The sequence below is a fragment of the Chaetodon auriga genome, chromosome 18 (genome assembly GCF_051107435.1).
Source record: "Chaetodon auriga isolate fChaAug3 chromosome 18, fChaAug3.hap1, whole genome shotgun sequence".
Taxonomy (NCBI): domain Eukaryota; kingdom Metazoa; phylum Chordata; class Actinopteri; order Chaetodontiformes; family Chaetodontidae; genus Chaetodon; species Chaetodon auriga.
Genome location: NC_135091.1, coordinates 7,567,781 through 7,591,787, shown reverse-complemented (window position 1 = coordinate 7,591,787; position 24,007 = coordinate 7,567,781). Strand labels below are relative to the sequence as shown.

General features: G+C 42.1%; 2 protein-coding genes across 2 annotated transcripts; one reads left to right on the top strand and one right to left on the bottom strand.

Moving 5' to 3' along the window:
• Positions 1–472: 472 nt before the first annotated feature.
• Positions 473–10,679, bottom strand: LOC143335998 (macoilin-1). Its single transcript, XM_076755762.1, has 11 exons — positions 10,450–10,679; positions 8,956–9,097; positions 8,727–8,853; positions 8,437–8,560; positions 8,015–8,193; positions 6,927–7,389; positions 6,675–6,833; positions 5,307–5,477; positions 4,276–4,402; positions 3,411–3,585; positions 473–2,777 (listed from the first exon to the last, which is right to left on the bottom strand). The coding sequence occupies exons 1-11, from the start codon at positions 10,524–10,526 to the stop codon at positions 2,587–2,589; spliced, it is 1,935 nt and encodes a 644-aa protein (XP_076611877.1). The 5' UTR covers positions 10,527–10,679; the 3' UTR covers positions 473–2,586.
• A 3,497-nt stretch (positions 10,680–14,176) lies between these two features.
• On the top strand, positions 14,177–16,711 carry LOC143336602 (serotriflin-like). The gene is made up of 7 exons (XM_076756858.1): positions 14,177–14,267; positions 14,538–14,638; positions 14,784–14,874; positions 15,394–15,536; positions 15,704–15,798; positions 16,177–16,259; positions 16,584–16,711. Exons 1-7 carry the CDS (start codon positions 14,177–14,179, stop codon positions 16,709–16,711), a joined length of 732 nt encoding a protein of 243 aa, XP_076612973.1.
• Positions 16,712–24,007: the final 7,296 nt, after the last annotated feature.

The following is a 24,007-nucleotide window of genomic DNA, read 5'->3' as shown; positions in this document are numbered from 1 at the left end:
TCCATTTTAGTTTAATATTAATTGTTGGGAGTAACGTGATATGATGTAAAGCATTACTGTAATTCCACCACTTTAGCAGTAACTAGAAATTCAACATTACCAAATCTATGCAAGACAGTCGTTGCTGCCCTCTGGTGGTCGGGGATATTAATAATGCCAATCACTACAGTGATAATAGTGCAATCACTTGTGCCACAGCAGCATTGAAATATTGCGATGTGAGCATAGTATCCTAGTAACTAATTACTCTTACATGCAGTACCTGGTAAAGTAATTAGCTTTTAAGAGAAGTAACCAGTAATTAACTCATTAGAAATTGTTAACTTGCACAACACTGCAGGTTTTCACATGTATGCAGATGACACTGGTTTATATGTGTATCATAATTTCAGTTTCTACTCACAATCCATCAAACTAAAGTTTGAGTTAAACAGTAAAATATTGTACACAGACAAAAACAAATGAGACAAAATTCAATTGTTTAGATTATTTATACAAAAAAACCCTTCCTGGTGTCTCAGGAGCGTGAGCTCTACCCTCAGAGCATCACTGTTTGTAATTCATGACTTGTTCAAAAGTTTAAGAAACTGTAGCCCTTGTACAAGTATATTCATGTACATACTTAATGTCACAATGTGTGCTCAAATAACAGTTGAATAAAACACGTTTTCATGCTGACAAACACATTGCCGTACAAAATTACAGCAGTATAATAAAAGTACAGCGAGACTAAAAAATATTTTTGATATAAAACACCCTAGAAACACACTCTAAATAAAAAGCTACCAAAATGGCGACATCCAGTTCATGAGCGTTTTTCAGCTGTGTGGGTATTTTCAATTCTGTACAATGTGAGTTTAAAAAAAAAAAAAAAAAATACAAAAACAGTACATAGCACTTCAATTCAAACACATTACTCTTTCACATTAACTTTGTGTTTTACTTCCCAGTTTGAAAGTATATAGGCACAGTAATTAAATTCATGAACCACGTTTGGTCAACATCATCCCTCGTTATGCACAACTCCACCTCAACCCGTGGACAAAGTCTAATTCTGGCCGAGCGAACGAAGTGGCAAGCGTTCAGTTCAGCTTTTTCACACGTTCCCTCTTTTCCAGGAGTTTGCCGCCATTGTAGAGCCGAGAGCTGCCAAGCATCACAATGTAGCCGTTAGCTGTCAGTTAAAACAAAGAGATAATCGCAGCTCCTGTTACTGCGTCTCAGGTCAACAACCACTGCAACTCGAGAAACTCCCACATCACAGGCAGGAAGATTCATCCAAAAAAAAAACAAAACAAAACAAAACCCCACACCTGTTCAATCCAAATGTCTGCACCTCTGAAGGGTCTTATTCCAAAAAAACACTAATTTAGATTTAAATTCATCTGCATTTCAGCACAATTCAAATAATCTTAATCCACTATTTACAGGCACAGACAAGAGCATCTGGTTGCACACTTTTCCTTGAATGTGCAGATGTTGTCAGTTAATAATTATATTTATGCTTTGAGAGAATTGTATATAGAATATAGTTTGGACCTAATATTTGTATCTAATCAAAGGTCTATTTTTCAAATTCAAAGGAAGCTCATAAACACAACTACTGGGAGTGGGACTTAAATATTCCATATTATAATTCCTCATGTCTCTAATTACATTAACACGTGTATTAAGATATTCTTCAACATGAAATTTTAGGATTTCCAAGGGCCTTTTCCACAGAGCACACTTTGACACATCACAGCAGGAAAAGCATAATCAAACGAAGGATGGCTGGATTCCATTTAGCTGCTTCGGTTTCCTGGTTTCGTGCATGCTGTCACGCTGTCATGGCTTACTGGGACACAGGTCAAAATGTCTGCGGTTTACAGGCCCATCAGATCCTTTTGTTCTAATATATAAAAGTCATTTGGCTCAAAGAGATAAACAAGATTTTAAAATGTCATCGTGTTACTCTGAATGCTTTAGTCAATATTCTGCCATAACTAAAACAATATTCTCTAAAATCTTATGTGTACTTATTGATACTTTTGAATAGGTACTTTTACTGTCGTGACAGGAAACGCTGACCTGAGTCGTCAGGTCGTTTTAAAGCTACAGCAGGTGATTCGTTGGCGGGTCTGTGGGGGAGCGAAGTTTGCTGTTAACTTTGAACTTTGAGTGACTGATTTGAGGTCATTTTTTTGAAGTTCAACAAAGATTTCACAGGAGTTTAGGAGACACGTCTTTCGGTGTTTTTTTTCTCTCTGGTGGAGAAATCGACAGGGCCTGAATCTGAAGACATGCTTCTCTCTGCTGCGTTAGGACGATGGTATCTGAGTATAAAATCTGTGCCACAGCAGCTCCACGCATCTTATTTCGGAGCGAAACTCTTCGACCCTTGACGTGCGATGAGTCAGGAAATGTAAGCAATAATGTCACGTTAGCACCATCAGTGCAGCGAAAGGCATTCGACTTGAGGAGGATCATTCTGGTTCCACTCACGGCTGGAAGTAGATGACTTCATTTAGCTCTGTTATAAAATCCATCAGCCAACAGCGTGTTTGGCTTCGGGGTCTGAGGATGTGAAGGGGGCGATGGCATCCTTTATTTCTTCAGACACTGGTACATCAGCGCTCGAGGATTCAGCATGTAGCGCTCAGAGTTGAGTAGCTTGGTGAGATACTGCGGCACCGGAGGCCGAGGGGCCACGTAGGACACGCCGGGACTGACCGCCATCACCTCTGCAATCTTCTGCTTCATCTCCCTGATCTCCCGGTCCTGCTTCATCACTTTATCTGTCGGACAGACCAAGGTAACAAATGAGAGGGTGGATGCTGCGGGATGGAGAAATTCAGAATGTTTCAAGCCTGAAATGTTCAAAAGATCAAGGAACTCTTGGTACAGCGTCTTAGGTTGCAAACTTGCTGGGGTCATTTATTGGATATCTCTGGCCTCTAATGGGATGTTTCCCCCGCCCCTCTAACTGCACTATTTGGGGTGGGTTGGTGAAGGACAGCTATGAAGTCCAGGCCATCATATGTCAACGCTTTGTAACATACGAGATAAATTATGTGTAACTTCTCCACTTTTGTATTACTGCCGCTGTTTTTTCCCTGTGAATTTGTGTTTGTTCTGCTCTATTTCTGCTTTTCAAAAATCAGTAAATAGATGTTAAAAAAAAAAAGAATATTTGAAGTCATTCACCAACTATAATATGTAAAATCCATATATGACTTCAGATCCCCTTAATGACCAAAGTAGAATAACAGATGAAAGCTATGACAGAGCAGAATAAAGGTCAGTTATTATGGTTATTATGGTTATCATGAACTTGCAGCACCATCTTTAGGAACATTTCCATACACGTTTGCAGACTGTATCAGTGTTAAAGTGTGCAAGTGTGAGCGGAAAGAAAACAAAAATTGAACCTTGAGCGATTTCCAGCTGCCTGCGGGCGTCTCCCAGAGCCGAGAACAGGTCCAGCTTGATGCGGGTCTCGGCGCTCAGGTTGTACTCCAGATGCTGAGCTTTCTCCTGCATGGCCGACAGAGTGGACAGCAGCATGTCCGTCTCTTTCTCCACACAGCGGTACTTTCCCAGAGCCTGAGTCCAGAGAAGCATCAGACGGTAAGAAGGAGCATCAAACGTCCTGACAGTCAGACAGAAGGAGCCGGTGCTTTGGTGTCCTGAGTGTTTTTTGCCTTTTTACAGTTTGTCAGTGATGTTTAGGTTCAGTCACTCAGGGAACCAAATGCACCGCAGAGAGAACAATCACCACACACTGATGATGAATTCGCCAGCCATTCAAAAAACCTGAAAGCTGCACAGTATGACAGAGGGAGGCTTCTTTCTGTGTTAACACTGACTTTTAACGGTTTAGAGGGAGGTGACCTGTGCTCGTTCATTGAGGCAGTGCAGTGTTTTTATGAAAGACCTGGCTTCTGTGTCAGCATGCTTCATGGAGAGTATGAAATACCACACAGTACAACAATGTACACACCCGACGCCAAAACAACAACATCAACCATACAATGTCACTGCAGACTGATGACAAAGTGCAATATGTTGACTGCAGGCTAAAATAAATGAAAGAAAAAACACTAAATGTCCCCACTGGAAACCATTCATGTTTTCTAACAGATTTTACAAACACAAAGAAGCGAAAGACATAAAAATCAGAAACCATTCAAACAGCAAAACGACTATATGACCAAACGACGAAGCACTGCACCACTTGAGACTCACAAGACACTTAAACTCACAAGTTCATTCCCAAAGAGAGTAAAAAGATACCTCAACATCACTCTCTAGATCTACCACACGACTCTCTTTCACTTGATACTCCAGCTGTAGTTGTTTGTACTCTGTCTCTAGATCTTTAACTCTTTTCCTTAACATTTGGGTTTCACAGTGTTCCTGCCTGGTGTAGGAGATGGAGAGAATGACAGGTTTGAGCTGCGACAGAGGGCTTTCACTGGAAATGAAGACCAGTTTACACAGAAAGAAACACCACAGTTCATCTGCATTTTCTTCACATTGGTCTTTTTTTTTTTTAATATTCTGAATATGTAATATAAATGGTTTCATAAAATACAAGGAAATATATGAATCTATTAAAGTGATATGTCGACATCTGGGGAAATATTCCCTTCATTCACTTTCCTGCCAAAGCTTAGATGAGAAGATTGACACCACTGCCTCTTTTGAATCACAGACTGTATAAAACATGGATGTAACTGGCATAAACTGGCTAATCCAAAAATAGGCAAAGAGGTGCCAAATGAAGTCTGGTTGCTGAAACCAAGCAGTTAGCTGAAGCAGCCCTGCCCATAATTCAAGCCTTTATATAATCTAAACGAGTGAGTTTCTGTACAGTTGTCATGAATGAGGACATTAACTCTAGAGACCAGGTCGTATCAGGCTGTCAACATGTTTATTTCTGCTGTAAGTTTGGCCATTTTGATATGGGGGTCTATGGGGATTGACTCGCTTTTGGTGCCAGCCTCAAGTGGTCATTTGAGGAACTGCAGTTTTTGGCAGTTCGATGTTAGCAGGAAGCAGACTGTCTTACTTTTGCACAAGCGAGCTGTTTCCCCCTATTTCCAGTCTTTATGCTAAGCTAAGCTAACAAACAGACGTGACAGCGGCATCAGTCTCCTCAGCTAACTCGTGACAAGAAAGGCAGTAAGAATAATTCAAACTATTTCTTCAACGGCAGCATTTAATTAGACTCAGGAGCAAACAATTGCTGGTTGGGCTTTTTTTCCAGGCACAAAGCCACTTCAGTAACAGGGAAATGTAAAGGTCTGATAGGTGTGATTTACCTGTTCGTCAGACTCCGTGCTGTGCTGGCTGCTTCCTCCAGTTTCTGAGCCTGAAGCTCAGCCAACTGTTTCTCAGCAGAGAGTCTGGCCTCCGTCTCCGCTCTGGTCTTCTTCTCCAGCATGGCGCTGCTCTGTTTGTCTCTCTGCTTGGTTTTAGTCAGACAAAGAATCCTGAAGGAAAAGCATCAAACTCGCTTTAAATTATGTCAAAAATAAGGCTATAAATAAGTGGGTCACTGCCACGTTCAAAGAGACGAGCGCCTTGAAAACAGACAGAAGATGTTAGATGTGTTCCTCATCATCCTCGTTGTTGTTGAGTCACTGGAGAACACTTTGCTTTAAAAACTGGAGCATGTCTTATCAAACCTGTGCAGAACGTGCTCGTCTCAAACAGGATTTAAAGCCTCTGGCTGGTGGATGTGGATTTGATGTGCTAAACGTGTTTTGAATGTACTTCGACTCCTAATCTTTAACTGGTGTAAACTGCACATTAGCTGGACCTGAAACACCTGATTGATTGAACAATTAGTCGATCAACAGAAAACTAATCAGCAGCAGCCCTAATAGAGGATTAGTCATCCATGTAATGCCAGAAATTCACTCATTCCAGCTTCTAAAATGTTATTTTTTGCTGTTATTCTGAGTCTTCTATGACAGTAAATTGAATATTTTTGGCATATTTATGACATTTTGTTGACCCCACAATTAACTGATTCATAAATCAATAAAGAAAATGATTGTTTGCTGCAGCTCTAATATTAGCTAAAGATACAGGCTAATCAAAGCATGTATCAAAAATGAACAATGCTGTAAATTCACAATCAAAGACACTGGATGGATGTGTGAGAGAGTGGCTGTTAATACTGTGATGATCAGGAAACAATGACTTTGACAAATGATCATATTTACTGAAGTATTCAAAGCAGATTGATCTAAAAAGCTCAATTCACACTCACGACACTGATTCAAAGAGTCAGACTGTGTTACAGTTGCCCCAAAGCACATAAATAAAGATTAAAAATTAAATGTTGCCGTGAATTTAAGATCTCATGCTGTGAAAGATTCAAAGATTCAAGTGGTTATCATTCATTTATGGACGAGAATTATGGATGAGAACTGGGAGCCGCAATCCCTCAACATGAAATAGGACTTTATGAGATATTAATTATGGCCCAGCTCACAAAGACATCCATCAGTCCATGTGAGGATTAAAACATCTGCCCAAAAAACGGTTTGCTTTCACAGACACTTCTGGCACTGTTTCTGCTCACATTCATCGCTGTCCTGGCTTTATTTATAGACCGATGTAATGGGTGAAACGGCCAACAGAGGGAGCCAAAGACGAGCTCGCGGCAGCGGTGCACTCACTTGCTCTGCAGCAGCATGTTGGACTGTCTGAGCAGGGAAACCTCTGGCCTCAGGCTCCTCTCGCTGTTGGTCAAGTTGCAGATGTGACTCCGCAGCTCCTGCTCGCTCTGCCTGCTCGTCTGCAGCTCGCCCTTCAGCCTCCTCAGCTCCTGCTCCAGCCTGAAAGTTACAGGGAGAGAAAGAGATCTCTCAGCTCTGACGTCACCTCCACATGTCCGGCTTCAAACGGCGCAGGACTGAAGTTAACAGTACTTGTTACTCTGTTCGGCGTAGTAATTCTGAGCTGCCGTGGCGCTCTTGTCTGCTGCTGCGTCCCTGTTGGGGCTGACTGTTTTCGAGCTGGATCTCTGTTTCTTCTCGGTCCTCCCTGCAGGCGGTGAGGGAGTGTTCGTGCTGCTTCTGCGGGCTTTTGGCGAGGAGCTTTTAGCCGCCCTTGCGGCTTTGCCTCCTTGCTCGTCCTGAGGTAGATTTTCCAGGGCGGTGGAGGATTCTGCTCCTCCTGCCCCACAGTGGAGCAGATCTCTGGACTCTGGTTTAGATGATGACGGCCGCCGGTTTGATTCAGCTGGCCTCACCTCCTGCGTTCCCTTCTCCGTCGCTCTCTCCTCGCTGCGGATCTGGAGGCAGTCCACAGTGTGTCTCTCATCATGGGCCCCTGCAACACCGTTCTGACACTGATACTGAGTCGACTCAGGCTTTATCTTCCATTTCAAGCCTGCGAGTACAAGCACAAACAAGAAAAAAGGTCAATATCATCACCGTTACGATCTCACTTCTGCAGCCGATATATGTCTTCGGCAGCTCAGTTTGTTGCATTTAGCTTATTATGCAGATTTGCTGCAGTCTAACAGACTCCCCTCCATCTGACTTCACCTAAGCAGGATTGACTCATCTGTATTTCTTACCTAACTGACATTCTCTAGTATTTACACCAGAAAACAATGGATTAAAAAGTATGACAGTGAGTAGCAATCCATGTTATTATTGTTGGGAGACATCATTTGCTGAAAAGGATGATCGAGTGCCTGAAGAGTTTGTCAGTTAACTGATGTATGGTTGTATCAGAGCTGTAGAAAATCACTGATGCATTTAAGGAATAATATTTTTTTTGACATTTGCAATTGTTGTTCTTAACACCAGTCTCTGCCAAGTATTTCCCACTGCTCCGTTGGAAATAAACAGGACGGTAACGAGAGGCTACTTTGAGCGATGATCAAACAAAAAGAGCAGCACCCGCAGAAACTCTCACAGCACTGGACGCACAACTTGATCGACAAGCAAAAATAAATGAGAATCATCCTGCAAACTGTAAAGATAAACTGAAGGTGCAGAAGACTCACTGCTGCTGCCATCTGTGCCAGTCTTGGAGTAAACCTGCAGGCCTGGAGGCAGCGAGTGCTGCAGGAGGTGCATGTGGAAGTCGTTCTCACTCTGCACTGCTTTCTGTATGCGCAGCTTGAAGATGTTGGTGAAATAGCAGGTGGCATAAAACCCCAGATACACCACAGGATATCCAATGCTGAAAGTGAACGCAAAGGGAAGAAGACACGGTGATGAAATGTGATGTTAAAACACAAATTCTATTAGTGATGGTTACTCTATTCATGGATTTATGCAAATTTTCACATCTTTCATTTCATCCTCGGTCATTAGCCAGTAGCATTAAAGTGAATGTACTCCTCTAAATCATCTCAATTAATTTCATGTCAGACTGAAACTTCTTCAAAGGGCAGAGAGGGTGATTTGTATTGAATCAGCGTACCAGTGCGCAGCAAAAAGATGAGACAGGTTGGCATGAGAGGTTTTAAGGTCTTTGAGTCGAAGCGAGGCCTCTGTGTACACGAGCAGAATCCACAGGGACACCGTCGATATGCAGATGCCTTTCTCTGCACAAACATGAAATAATCGGGTGTGAAGACTCTGTCATGCAGGTTCAGATAAAATCGCTGCTAATGCAAGTGCATTTACAGTAACTCACTAAAAAAGCTGCATGTCCAGTACAAACAAAGCCTAGTTTTCAAGAGTAAAACAAACAATAATCCACATACTCACCTGTGTGCCATATGTAGTTGAATAATACATAGGTGCTCGCCACAAAGAACAGCCAGTGCAAAGGGACAAAAATTAAACAAAAGATGTCCAGAGTGAAAGCAGCACAAACAAACACGACACAAATAACCTGCAAACAAAGAAAGCATCAAAATCAGTAAAAACGCAGTGAAAAAAACTCATGATCTGGGCCACTGCACTCAGTATGAAATCACACAGCAGGGGTTCTCACCAGCCCGTGGCAGTGGAAAGTGGTGTACACACTCCCAAAGAAGAGCCAGCATGGCCACAGATACTCCAGTCTGAATTCAAGGATGAAGTCTGCCAGCAGCACCAGCGTCCACATCATCATAAACTTCAGGACGGTGTAGGCGCTGCAACAAAGAGGCACAGTGAGAAGTCCATCACCGGCAATACACATCAGCACTGAGGAGTGTTCAGCCGGGACAAATGAGACACAAATTTGTACTCTAGGCTCCGATTCAAGTAAATAATGACGTTTCAGATGCAGCAGCGCCTCTTACACCACACACACAGAGGCCAGTGCGAGGCTGGAAATCAGAAACGCACTGCTGAACCTATAATTGAGCAGCTGCATCTTAAAAATCAGCCCGTCCTTTTAAGTAGAGGCGCTGAAGAACAATGACTGCTCCCTCATTCGTTTTATTAAGCCACCGCGAGCCAAACAGGGGGCTGTGGTTTCCTCCTTTGTTCCTCTCATCCATAGGCTGCCATCACATCACCCCTTCTTTGTTTGGTAACCATGGCAATATTTCATCTGGAGGAGAGAGGGAGCACCACAGCATCCTACTGCACATAGTTCAAATCTCCCTTTTTAATGTTAACGATATAAAGTGCATTCAGACTTATCTCACAGGCATTTTTTATAATAGATACTAAATAGGTGAGCTAATCCACAGCAATAAAAAGCAATATTTTATGTGAAAGAGAGAGCAGGGCCAGAAAAGGAGGACCACATCATCTTAATTCTTCATGTAAGTTCATATTAGCTTTATAACGGTAGACAGAGCGACAAATAAAAACTGTCAAATATGTAAGTTAATTCACAACAAAAAAAGAAGGAACATGTAATTTTTAAGAGTAAGGAAAGAAGTTTTTAAACCGGCCTTGTAATATTACCAATAGACTGCATTTTTATTCATCTTAAAAATATTTTTTTAATCATAGCTGCCCAAGTTATTTAATAAAAGAAGCAAGAAGAGAAAACTGTTCTAAATACAGGACTTTAACTGTGCCGTTTCTCTGTCTCATGTGAAACAATGCACAATTAAAACAAGTGGTTTCTCCCTCCTGGGGCAGTATTTTCTGGTCTGTCTAGACGCGTTCAAATCATGCTTTTATGTGCAAAATGAGACTTGTTAATATTCTCCCAGACAGGCACAATGTGGTCATTGAACGCATCGTTCGGCCGAAGGAGACAGTGTAAAAGCAGCCCGAGGAGAAGCAGGCCGACGTTAACTTGCACAGCTGCTGATTTCCGTCTTTCTGTAAACAAACGAAGGGTGAAGTAACTCGCACCGCGTTTCTACGCTTCTGTCCCCGCAGCTCGGCCGCACCGGAGCCCGCTGGAGGCTCCGCAGCGGCTCGGACGCGCGGCGAGACGCGGATGAGGTGACGGGATGCGCGGCAGACAGGTGACGACGGCTGAAATTCACACAAAGACGGGCACCACAACAAAAGCAGCCTCCGCCGAGGCGCCCGCTACCTTTCAGACAGCTTCTCCGTGATTTTCAGTTTTTTCATTTTCCGAAGCCTGTTCGCGTCCACATAACGTTTCTTCATCTTATGGCTTCTGCTCCCTCCGTGCTGTTTGTCCGCGCAGCGCAGCGGCAGCCAAGAAAAACACAAATAAGTGGGAAAAAAAAGATCCCTCTCGCTGGAAGAGGATGCTCAGTTCAACCTGCGATGATGATGATGATGTCTGGGAACAAATACAGGCTACTGACGGATGTGCGCATGCTCAGAGGGTGTTGTACCTACAAGTGTTCATCGCAGGAGGGGAGCAGATCAACACACTGTACACACTGTTCCTAATATATGTTATATTAATTAATTATCATGCCAGCAATTTCAAAACAAGCAGCCCTTAATGAGTACAGTAACACATGCTGACAGCAGGGAGTCGCATGACTAACTTTGTCATTGCAGCAACTGTTTATATGTAATAATATAAAACATAATGTGTATTTTTGGAAGAAACAATCAGTTTTTATGATTAGAGCTGATTTACATGATTCAGATGCGTGAAAATAAACCATCTCAAGACCTGTAGTTTCCGGTTTGCCTTTAATCAAACTGTACCAGTGTTAAAGTTGGATTCATCATGAAGCTAAAGTAACTGTTTAGTAACTGAGTAACTGAGTACATTTACTCGAGCAGAGTACTGGAGTCCAATTTAGAGGTTGTACTTTCAGATGATACTGCCACTCTGCTGCGTCTCAGGGGAGAACATTGCACTTTTTACCACATTACATTTATCTGACTGCTCTAATTAGTGCAGAGGTACAGATTAAAAATGCACATAAAGCAGTCGGATAAAAACTAACCGTAAAATCAGTTCGACAGCTCACAGCTAACCAGCGGAGGGCAGCACAGCTTTGTGTGGTAAGATCCTGGCAGCAGGGGTGCGTGTGAGCTGCAGTCTCTGGATGTCTCGCCTGCTGATAGCAGAATAAAGTGCATTTCCATAGTGAAGTCTGGGGGAGATAAAAGCATGGATGACCTTTCCTAGACCTGCAGAGGAAGGAATGAGCTGATCTTTGTTCAAAGTTGGTCAAAAATAACACCCAGATTACAGGCCTCCTTTTTAACATTAGTAATAAAGCACACCCAGACTAGAGGGAGACTGTTATGCTGGAGCTGGAGGGGTGATTATTATTATTTCTGATTTGGAAACTGCAGGATAAGTCTTAATTTCAGTGGCATAATGCAGGAAACACTGGAGGTACCAGGCGTTAAATGGACATAGAGCTGTGTGTCATCCACACAGCAATGAAAATAGCTAATAGCATGTAGCAAAGAAGAGGGGGCCCAGAATAGACCCCTGGAGAACCCGCAAAAGAGAGCGTAACAGAGAAGGACCTGTTCAACAGACAGAAGGCGAACCAGTCCAGATGGTGTCAACACAGTTTTTCAGACGGCTGATTAAGACATCGCTGTCCACGGTGTCAAAGGCTGAGCTGAGTCAGCAGCAAGTCACTGGTGACCTCGATCAGAGCAGTTTCAGAGCTGTGCAGATTGATAGTTTAAGAGGGGGTAGACAGGGGCATATTTAAAACTGCAGCGGAAAATGCCACCGACGGTCTGAAATACAAAATACACCCGTCTGAAATACACCTTTTAGAAGCCAAGTGGGAATGCAGTTTGAACAGCAGGCGGACAACAGTTCAAGTCAAGCTCTCTGAATTAATGTGCTGCCGAATCTCCACTCGTTACACAAGCAATCAAGAAATCCTTCACATCTCTCTAGGGAGGATTCAGCTTGCTGGCTAAGCAGGGGACCAATCACAGTTGTTGGTTTCAAAGAGAATTCTGGGATTATGACCCTGTTTAGTGATCAGGTCTGGGAAAAAAAAAGGAGGTCCTTGCTTCTTTGATTGCAGATTGATAAGTGGAGATGTCTTTTGAGAGAAGGGAGACACTGTGTTTATTCTACATTTCCACTCTGCCTTCCTGCACCGACTTTTCAAATCCATTATTTCTTCATTCAACCATGGCAGAGAAGACGATTTCAACTTTTTATGTCTGACTGGAGCTACAGAATCTAAAATATTCATGCAAGAGCTGTTATGAACCCCGACAAGTTCGTCCACAGTGAAGCTGCTGTTCGTCATGATGTCATATGTAATCACATGTCAGACACGGGGACCATTTCTCACAGGACAAGAAGTTTTACTTCTGAGTACATTCTGCTGATGATGCCTAAATGAAAAATTAAATTCTGAATGGAAGACTTTTCATTGTAATTGAGTATTAAAAGTACTTATTAATACAGATATGTTAATGTGTGAACAGCGTCTCCTGCTGTAACTGTGGTGAGGTGGAGCTCATTTTGCTCTGTTTTATATGGGGATGTATGCGAATAATTGTTCTTTTCATTATGGATTAATCTGCTCATTGTTTTCTCGATGAACGAATTGATTCGTTTGGAAAAATTCAGAAAATAGTGAGCATGCCATCATGATTACAGAGAGTACAAAGTGACACCTTCACAGTGCTCGTTGTGTCCAACTGGCGGTCCAAACCTCACAATTATTAAAAATAATTACAAGGAAAAGAAAATGCTCCGAAGCAGAAGCTGGAATCATTAAATGTTTGGCATTTTTACCCACAAAATGACTTAAATGATGAGCAAAATAACCGTAAATTCATATTCTGTCAGTTGACTGATCACTTCAGCTCCACCTGCACACACTGTTGGGTCACTTAACAGGGTAATATAAGGTGTTAATATAGCAGTAAGTGTCATATTTAACAAACTCTTCATATGTTTCGTGTGTAAAATCTTAATTTGTAAAGCACTGTTGAGCAAATTGTAACTGAAGACTTGAATAAATGTACAGAAATTCCACCACTGCCTGCCAGCAGAACTAGCAGCAGTCACACTGCTGAAACACTGTGGCTCGCTGTCACTCAAAGCAGCCACACTGTGACTCCATTCAAAAAGAGCCACTTATATAAACATCCACCCTGTGTACAGTCATTATAAACAAGGAAATTAACTATAGAGAGAAAAAAAAAAAAGTTTTTTGTACCAGGCATGTTTATTTCTGTGGGGACAGACTCACTTTTGGAGGCTGCCTCAAGTGGTCATTTAAGGAACTGCAGTTTTTGGCTCTTCTGCGTTAGCTTCATTTTTCAGCCCCAGAGGCTGACGTGTGCTTAAACACTGTGTACGTTCTGTGTTTCACCTTACTGCAAAGCTTTTTTTTTTTATTGGAGGACAATAAAGTTAAAGTTGAACAGACTGAACATCAACATAATAAACACTATTTTTAGTCTCTGTAGTTAAATATCAGACTACGATCGTACAATCTATGCAGGTCTTTCTGTGGGTGAAGGTGAAGTGTGCCAATGCTCCGAATCATAGTTAAACCTTTAAATCATCCAGGTTTCAATGAGACAGTTTTCCCACTGATATTTCACACCCTCTTATCATAACCTTGCCACATGTGGTGAACATAGAGAACATTCTGCATTCCCGTTATCAGTTATCATGAAGAACACATGAACACCGTAAACACAGACCTAAGCTTTCCATACACCATCGAGGACATTTCACAGGTGCCACATTGATAAAATGATAACTGAGGTGCGGCTGTTCTTTGAAAACTCGGGTGCCCTTGAGCTGGTGTGTTCTCTTGCCACATGTCCGCGTGGTCGTTGGTATATAAATCACACCCGTGCTGACAGTCCTGTACCTAGCCAGCATCATGTACACTTTCAGCGTCCTGTGTGCTTTGGGCCTCTTTGCTGCTCTTCAGGTGCCTGGCACCTCAGCCGAGGATGTGGAGCCCTCAGTGAGTGAGATGAAATGTCCTCTCTAATAGGGAATTACATATGTGTATATCTCTTGTTTTGTCATCTTTTGCCTTTTCCAAACATGCATTTGTTTAATTTTTCTTCAAATGTGTAATAAATGAACCATCATTTCTCTCTCGTCTTCACAGATGATGCAGGGTGAGTGTGTGTAATCAGTATCAAAATGTATTCTTCACTGACATTGAATATATTCTGACATTTTCAAACTTCATAAAATTTTGTTTTTGTTTTGTTTTAATTGTGTTATATTAGGCACCGTCCTGGTCTCTTCCTCAGAGCAGAGTGAGATCGTCAACAAGCACAACGCTCTGAGAAGAGGTGTCCAGCCATCCGCCAGCGACATGTTGGAGATGGTAACATTTCTCACCGGCATCGACCCTATTAGTGCCTGATTTGCAGTGTATCAGTAAAAGATGATTTTCCTGACAAGCACACAGCACTTGGTGATGATGGTGGTCTACATGTGCTAATGGCTGCTCTGCCCGCTGCTCCCCACAGAGCTGGAACAATGAGGCTGCAGCCAACGCTCAGGCATGGGCCAACACCTGCTCCATGAGCCACAGCCCTGCCAGCTACAGAGAGATCAGCAGTAAGTTCATTAAAACACCTCTCTCAAGCCACTGTTATTAAGTTTAACAAGTATTTTATTCTTGTCAGGGGGGGAAATTATCTGAAACAGACCATCATGCCACATTAAACTTTAGACATCCAGACTAATGAAATTACCAAGTTCATAGCACTAGACCCACCATATCTACAGTATGTGATGGCAGGAAAATTTAGGGAAACGTTAGTTCTTGCAGTGAATTTATATGCAATGTAAACAAAATGTCTTTTTTAGACCAGTTTCAGTATCAGTTTATTGCATGATTTCTCTTTTGTAGCTGGGTTGAATCAAAAACAGGTAAATGTATCTATATGGGCAATGAAAAGACTGGTTTCTATGGTTAGATTTATTCATTAGAATAACGCCATATGAGTTCATTTTAGCAAAAATACCAATATAATATATAGGAATATGGAGAATATTTATTTTACATCTTAGGGAGAACAAACACAAATGTCCTGCTTAATTCTCAGCAAGTGTTTCTTTGTCGTTTAACTGCAGCCAGCGGCTGTGGAGAGAACTTGTACATGTCAAGCTATAGGGACAGCTGGAGCAACGCCATCCAGGCCTGGTACGATGAGGTGAAGGACTATCGCTACGGAGTGGGATCTATCAACGGAGGAGTGGTCGGTCACTACACACAGGTGCGCTGAAGTCCCAGTTTGTACTTATTTCTGACTAACCTGCAGACAAATAGGCCATCACTTGCTTGGAAATTACCTTAAAAGTTAAAAGAGACTCAGTAACCCAAACAGTGGCGATAAAAACAATATCATACCGTGCATTAATGCCATCTGTTGTCTCTGCACAGGTTGTTTGGTACAGATCCAACGCGCTCGGCTGTGCTATGGCCTACTGTCCCTACTCTCAATACAAATACTTCTACGTCTGCCAATACTGCCCACCGTAAGTACAGAGTGTGTTTTCTCTTTTTCACCTGAATATCTAACATGTCTTCTCATGTCTTGTAGTGAATATTTCCATGCATATGTAATATTAAATGCATTTGGGTGTTCATAATGTGAAAATCATCACTACAAGCACCTTGTTTTTACCTGTAACTCCTGAAGACGAATAATAAAGCCAATGCAACAACAGAACTGTAATGATCTGCAGTGATGAGGAGAAAACTGCAATTTGCATCTAATCTGTCCTTCTTCACTGTGCTGAGTATAGTCATTAAATGGTAATTCAGAAGTGCTTTGCCTTCGCACATCATATCCGTGACATGTTGAGTCTTTCTGCTGCTCTGTTTAATAATTGATGCTTTGGTCTACATTACAGAGGAAACTATCAGTACGCTCGTCCCTACCAGGCTGGACCCACCTGTGCTGACTGCCCCGGTGCCTGTGAAAACAAACTGTGTAGTAAGTGGCAAAAACAGTGCCGGACTCTCATCTTTATTTGTGAGTTAGAATGGCTGATTGGACTTCATGACATGTACAGTCACTTTATTACGCAGTTGATCCTGCTCTCTGTTTACTCTGCTTATTGCAGCAGAAGCTAAACCTGAGTGAGAGGAGCCCACAAAGTTTAAGAACAGACAGAAACAAAAACCCTAAAAGTGTCAGCAGGAGACATAATTGACTTTGCATGACTCCGACTAGAATCTTGAGCTCTCTTGATGGATGTTTCGGGGTGTTTTGTATCTATGCATCCATTCATTTTCTCCGTTCCTCTGTCCCCTCCAGCCAACCCCTGTCCCTACACTGATCAGTACAGCAACTGTCCTGAACTGAAGCAGCAGTGGGGCTGCGGCAACAGCAACGTGGCCTCTTGGTGTCCCGCCTCCTGCAGGTGCACCAATCAGATCATTTAGATGTTTCCATGGGCTCTGACTCATTAGCTTGTTACAAAATAAATAAAACATTTCCATCATGAAAACTTGTGTCCCTCTGATTTAATACTATTTGATCTGCTCAGTAATTAGCAGATTAAAAAGGAAATGTGTTTTGGTATCACGGACCAACAGGAGCCTTTGACTGTATGTAAGGTGTAAACTCACAAAGAGGTGGAGAACTCACTTGGCAGGGTGGATTGGGCAGGAGTGGGGAGGAAAACTCAATTCCACTGAGATTTCCAAAAGCTGAGCCAAGAAACAACAACAGTTTGAGACCACACCTGCTTGCTGTGTTACTAACAAAAACTGAATAATGTGTCTTTGCCTGAACGGAAGATCTCCAAGATTTGTGTGATTAATGATCAAAGACCATTGAGAACAACCAACGGACTGAAAACACCCTCAGGTAAAGTCCACAGGAAGTCTGTGTTCAGCTTTCTGGAGAACTGGATGGGAGGGTTTTACTATGCATCAGAAACTGGTTCTCATCATTAATTTACAGCTCTTACCGTGTGTAAACATATGTGGCACACATGTTGCGTGACGTAAACATACTTCATGCAAAGTATGCAAACATGGAGAAAATGTGGAGTTATTTATACAAACTAAGTGTATATTCCACAGGCAGGTGACAACATTTCAAGAAAAGCCACTTGCGTCTTGGCTTTCCTCTAAATAAGAGCAAGAATATGATCTGAGCAGGAAATGACAAAAAACAAGCGGGTTTATGGGTATAAAGAGATGAAGAGAGACGACAACCCTGACCCCAAGAAAAGTTGAGATACTGTTTAGTGTTCCTGAGACCATGTGGCAATATCCTTTATACACTTGGTTAACACTTTGACTTGTTTTCAAATCTGGGGTCATGTGGACATAAATCACTTTTATTTGATTTTTCCTGATCATAGGTGTGATTTTATTACCAGTTTCCTTTCTTTGTGTCCCATAAGTCCCATAAGAATAAAGTTAGCATCATAGAAGCGGGATACTTGTGTAATAGTTGTATTACGTGCCAGCAGTGATAGCACCATTGCAAATCAAATCTTCTATTGTGGTTCACACTGAAAGAAAATGATTGCACATCCTGAGTTCCGCAGAATCGTCTAATGTTGACGGTCTTGTCTGGTGAAGGTTTGGATGAAAACAGTATTCATATAGCTACCAGCACAGCACACAATTAAGAGGCGAGGACACATTCCTTTTGATTTTGCCTGGTTTGTGTGGACTCTAATAAAAGTCACCCTGAGTCACTAACAGGACTGAAAGGTTCAGCTTCTGTTTGCCCTCCAGGACCTTTGCAGCTGGCCCAGATCAGGGCTGTGGGCCTCGTACTGCTGCTCCACTCCGTCCCGAAGGGTCACCTGTGGGAAGTGAGCCCCTGCCCACTGAGTGCTACAGAAACAGTCAAATCTCCCTCTAATGAAAGCACAGCGCTGCAGCTTCCTTCCTTTCATTGAGATGCAGCGCAACAAAATCCTCAGCTCACCTCTTAAGCTTTCATCACAATTCAATTCAATTCAATTCAATATTCCTTTATTTGTCCCGCGAGGGGAAATTCCAAATTACAGCAGCATCAATAGAGCAGATAGAGTAATATAAGAAGTGCATGCAAATTAAAAACAACACCAGTGTATATACAAAAGAGTGAGAATTTTAAATAAAAATAAAAAGAAACGTCATCCTGAGAAATTGTAAAAAATTGTAAGAAATTGTAAATAGTATTTACAGTTATGTACATGTTTTATTGCACAGCTTATTGCACTGATTACTTGGAGCAGTTTTTATTGTACAGTCTGATCACAAACACAGGAACATCCCACCAACAAGCTCAAACCAAAGCCCACTGACAACAGATCTCCTCCGTCACATGCAGAAGCACTGACAGATCACTTTCATCGATAAAGGCCTGAAGGATGGAGGATCGTAGCCGTGGTAAACACTTCATTTCTAATCTGTGTGAGGTAGCTGGTTCTATTTTAACATACTTCCCAACGCAGCATAGAAAGGACATAGAGGAATGAAACTGCTCCTGATGGTCCAAAAAGAAGACATGTACGACATAAACACCGACCTGACGTTTTCCATACATCACAGATGTTTCATGGATGCTATGCTGATGAAATACTCTCCCCAGTGTGGTCATACTTGAGGTTTAGTGTTCATCTGCCGTGTGTCTGTGTGGTCCTGTGTACATAAAGGACACCTGTGGCTCTCAGAGGTAGACAGGCCTGGGTTCAGCACTGCCTCGTGCTTTGTAAGTGAGAAGCAATGTCATCTCTAATAGGGAATCATACTGAGTGTACATTTTCTGTTTTGTTCTAAACATACATTTCTTTATTTTGCAAAACCTAATCATTATTTCAGAGAAGGTTCATCGCTGAAAACCTTTCCTGATGCACGATGAGTGTTTGGAATCAATACTATTGTAAGATTTAGTATATTATAGACAGTCACATTTCACAAAATCTTCTGCTTCGGCACCATCTCAGTCAGATCATGAACAAGCATAAGAGGTGTTCAGTCTACTGCTGGCAAAAGACTAAAAATGGTAACATGCTGTTAATGAATTAAAATGATTTAACAGCATTAAAAGCATCGTGTGCTTCACTGGATTTTATTCTCACTTCTTCCAGGCTTTTAGTGCTTGATTTGATATTCTCCCTTGTGCAGCATATCAGTGAAAGACAAGCTGATTTTCCTGACAAGCACACAGCGATTTTCTGGTGTAAACACTGTTGTGTTCTTCATGTGCAGATTTTAAATGCTGCTCCTTCCGCTGCTCCCCACAGAGCTGGAACAATGATGCTGCAGCCAACACTCTGAAATGGGCCAACACCTGCTCCATGAGGCACAGCCCCAAGAGCTCCAGAAGGATCAGCAGTAAGTTCATTTCAACACCTCTTAAACAAAAAAAAACCTGACACTGTCATTTTATAAGCACGTAGACATCGCGCAACATTAAACTTTACACTGATCTCAGACTAATTTAGCAGCTATTTAAAGGAATATGAAGTACATTTATTTTACATTTGAGGGGGATAAACTTAATTTGGACCGAGGAGGAGCCTCCATCATGAGAGAGGTTAATAACATCCAGTATATGAGTTTAATAAAAAGTCAGTATAGACTCAATATACCTTATGTACAAGAGACTGCTGCATATGGTTCATGATCAGTACTTCAAGAAAGAACTCTAACACAGAGCTACATGAAAGCTGAGCTGAGGGAGCAGCAGATTTAGTTTGACTGATTTGAACTGCACATAAAAGGGTCATATATCCTCAGGAGTAAGAGTCAGGGTTGGTCAGGGTTCAGCTCAAAGTTCCTGGCTTTCACAAAGACACAGTGCAGCAGAGATGATGAATTCCCTTTCATACTAAGTTTTTCTGAAGATTTTAGCGTGTCTCTCTCCTCCTCTTTGACAGTAGCTAGTGGAGAGAGAAGTTGAGAGAAGTTGCACACGTCAAGCTTTAAGAACAGCTGGAGCAACTCCACCCAGTCCTGGTATGAAGAGGTGGAGGTCTGTCAATGGAGGGGTGGCTGCAGTTTGTAAAGCACTTGTTAATTCAGACTAATTTGCATACAAATGGGCCATCACTTGCTTGAAAATTATCTTAAAACCTGTAATGAATTAAAGGGACTCGGTAACCCAAAGCTCCTGATGATTTTGCACTTTATCTGCTCTTCTCTGCACAGGTACTGCAATGCTCTGCAGTAATGAGGAGAAAAACTGCAATTTGCATCTAATTTGTCCTTCTGCACCCTGCTGAGTATAGTCATTAAACTGTAATTCAAAAGTGCTTTGCCTTCTCAGATCAGATTCGTGACATGTTTAGGCTGTGTGAGTCCTCACTCTGTTAAGTTTTATATTGGATGCCCTGGACTTCCTTATGGTGTAAACCATCAGAACACTAGACCCTACAAGACTGCCCCAGTTTGGGACTGGCCCTTATTTGTTAGTGCTGACCACACCCCCGGCCACTATTTGAGACGCGGCTCATATTTGACTGCCGGCTTTCCTGAAATAGTGGAACATATGGAATTAGAGTATATATTGAGGAAAAAGCATTGTCACTGATCCACTTATGGGTGCCCACAGGAGGAGCTACTTGTTGATATATACATTAATAAACACTCATATGTGCAAGTACATTTAGTGTGTTATGAACTATTTATTTAATGTTTATACACTGCTTATCTGGGGGAGTGTAACCAAAATGGGTTATATTTTACACATTAACAGATTAAGTTTGGTTAGTTTTTGTGACATTATCTGGAGGGCGTTAAATCACAACCACAAAATGTCAAGGGGGGCACATTAAAAGGAAATTTACTTTGGCATGGTGTGTCTCTGGACAAACACTGCCTGCAGAGCCAGGAGCCCTTTGACTATATGTAAGGTGTACACTCACAAAGAGGAAGGAGAACACACCTGACAGGACGGATTTGGCAGCAGTGGGGAGGAAAAGTTGATTCCACAGAGATTTAACAAAGCTGAGCCAAGAAACAACCACAGTGTGAGACCACGCCTACTTGCTGTGGTTAATAGTGAAGCAATGTGGAATCCCTTCGTCCTAATGGAAGATATTCAAGATATCCAAGGTAAAATAAACCAATGATTTATCTTCTAAAACCAGTGACAGCAGCCTTTTATTTTATCATGAAAGACTGAACACACCATGGAATAAATTTTGGAAGGGCTTCCTGTCGAATCGGACTGGTTCCAGAAGAAGCTGGAAAGAGAACTTCCTGTTAGATAACCTGACTGTACAACACATTACATCCTTTTTTAATGGTAGCATGTATCTAAGTACATAGTAATGGAGGGAAGTATTGAGTACTGTATGTAACAATGCCCAGTGGTGGAATGTAACCAAGTGCGTTACTTTCAGACAAGTACTGTGGTTAAATACTTTACTTAAGTAGTTCCATTTTAAACTACAGTATACTTCTACTCCACAAAATTGCACAGGGAAACATCACACTTTTGACTCATTGCTAGTTTTATTTGCATATTTATTATATTTATTTAAACTGTCAGGAGGGTTAACGATGAACAAAAGGATGTTTTGCTACTGGAGTTCAACAGGGCGATAGAGGACATAAGGAGGCAGATGGAAGATAAAATCCAAGTAAGGAAGGACAGTTGTGGACCACGTCAAAGATCACAGTCCTGAGGGAGAAGTCATCCTGGACAAGTGACAGACAGCAGCTTCGTGATGAAAACAAGAACTTGCAGGAAGCTGAGAACAGACAGTTGAAAGTCGACCTCCAGAAGGCAAAAGATGAGACTGGACAGAGGGAAGAAAAGATTGGCTCTCATCACCACCATCTGTCTGCTCTCCAGAAAAAAATATGATGCAACCACATTTGCCTGGAGAGCCTCTTTTGAAGAATGGGAAGAGTCCAGTGGGTTGAAGAGCGTGGAGGAGAGGTGGCAGAGGGAAGCTAGCCAGCCTAAAGAGCTCCTTGCTAAAAAAGAAAACAGGTCAGCAGGGCCAGTAAAAAAGACGAGCTTGTACGGATGCTCACATTGACACCTCGGCTCTGCTCAGTGAGAGGAGAAACAGAGCAAAGTCATGTGTGAGCTCCACAAACAGCTGGCTGAAAGAGAATACAGCCGTCAGTAAGAGCTCTCAGAGAGGGAAGACAACTTCCATCAACAGCTCTCAGAGAGAGAGGAGAGCTTCCAGAAGGAGCTCTCTGAGAACGACAAGAGCTTCAAGCAGGATATTTCTGCGCAGGTGGAAAGATTTGAGAAGAAGCTCTCTGATGGAGCGATAACATCCACAAAAGAGCTGTCTGACCTCTCTGAGAGTTGGGAGACAAGTGCAGCGGTGGGACAGAGACGAGAGAGGAGGAAGAGGTGCTGCTCACCAAGGAGAAAATATGGAACTATGAGGAGGCAGAGAGGAAAGAGGAGATGCAGTGCCTCAAAGAGGAAAACACCCAGCTTCGAGTGTGAGACCTCAGCTTATCTTTTGGATTCTACCGACGTTTATCAGAAGACTTCAGACCTTTGGAAGCAAAATAACAGGCTGTCTTTGTTTTTTCAGGAGCTCACAGTGGAAAAGAAGCAGAAGAGTTTCTGGAGCTGCTCTCGTCCTAAATGAAAGCAAACCCCTTCATCCCTCCCTTGAGCATGTTTTAGTGTATTTTTTTCACGAGGGTTATGAAGTCATTTTAGTCTGAAATTCCTGAAGTTTTATTTTGTGAGCCCCCAAATTATAGTGTAATTATTCAATACAAAAAGGGTATCAATACACAACTTTGTGTTTCAGAAAAAAATCTTTTCAATTAAAAAAAAAGTACCTATTAATACATTATACACGCTACAGTAATATTATTAGTGGCTAACAAGGCAGAACAATGAGGGGAAATGGGTAACAGTGTTGACACTGTAATGACTTTAGTTATGGCATGGCTGAAGTCTGACTTGTCGCATAGTTACCAGATCATGGAAATTGATGGCTATTGTTAAGGGGCCCTCCCCCTTAGCTGTGGAGTCCCCCAGGGGAGTGTGCTAGGCCACTTATTGTTCCTAACGTGTATTACAGACATGAAACAGGCATGTAAATATGACCTGTTCCTATACACAGACGACTTAAGCTTGGCTCAGGTCCAGGAAAGGTCGAGCAAACAGCTGACTAACATCAGGCTCTCTGATAATAAACTCTCTGTACACATTGGGAAAAACAGACTCAATTCTGTTTGGCTTCAGACCCAAATCACATGAAAGATTTCAGGAGAATGACTTCTTGGTTAAAACATCTGTCAATTACTTGGGCTGTACACTTGAAAGAAACACAGTGGGTGCAGGTATGGCAGGAAAAGTGAAGGCCAGAACCAAGTTCTTCACCAGAAAGTCAGTGCTCCTGGAGATGGAAACGCAGAGACTCAGGGCATCCAGCTTAATCCAAAGCCACTTCAACTATAGTAGCACACCCTGGTACAGTAGTCTTCCCAAGATACAGAAGATATAACTTCAGGTCTCCCAAAATAAATGAATTGGAGTGATCTTAGGTCTACAGTGACACAACAAAAGCTCTGTCAGGTTCATGTAATTGTAAATTGTGTAGCCCCAAAACACTTCTGGAACTTCTTCCTGCAGGTCAGAGAGGCTCACAAGCACAAAACCAGGTCCAGTACAGCTAATCTGACACTGGTACTGGATACTAAAGCTAAAGCCAGACTCCACTATCTCCACACACAAGTATGCACACACGCAGACACACACCTCTACATCATCTAATTACAACAAAGACCACAATGGAA

Excerpts from the sequence above, each read along its gene's own strand:
- LOC143336602 (XM_076756858.1), top strand. The coding sequence starts at position 14,177 with ATGTACACTTTCAGCGTCCTGTGTGCTTTGGGCCTCTTTGCTGCTCTT. Across the intron at positions 14,268-14,537 it reads GGATGTGGAGCCCTCAGTGA|GCACCGTCCTGGTCTCTTCC; the intron begins GTGAGATGAAAT and ends GTGTTATATTAG. Across the intron at positions 15,537-15,703 it reads TGGTCGGTCACTACACACAG|GTTGTTTGGTACAGATCCAA; the intron begins GTGCGCTGAAGT and ends GTCTCTGCACAG.
- LOC143335998 (XM_076755762.1), bottom strand. The coding sequence starts at position 10,526 with ATGAAGAAACGTTATGTGGACGCGAACAGGCTTCGGAAAATGAAAAAA. Across the intron at positions 8,854-8,955 it reads CTTTCCACTGCCACGGGCTG|GTTATTTGTGTCGTGTTTGT; the intron begins GTGAGAACCCCT and ends CTTTGTTTGCAG. Across the intron at positions 2,778-3,410 it reads GCAGCTGGAAATCGCTCAAG|ATAAAGTGATGAAGCAGGAC; the intron begins GTTCAATTTTTG and ends TCTGTCCGACAG.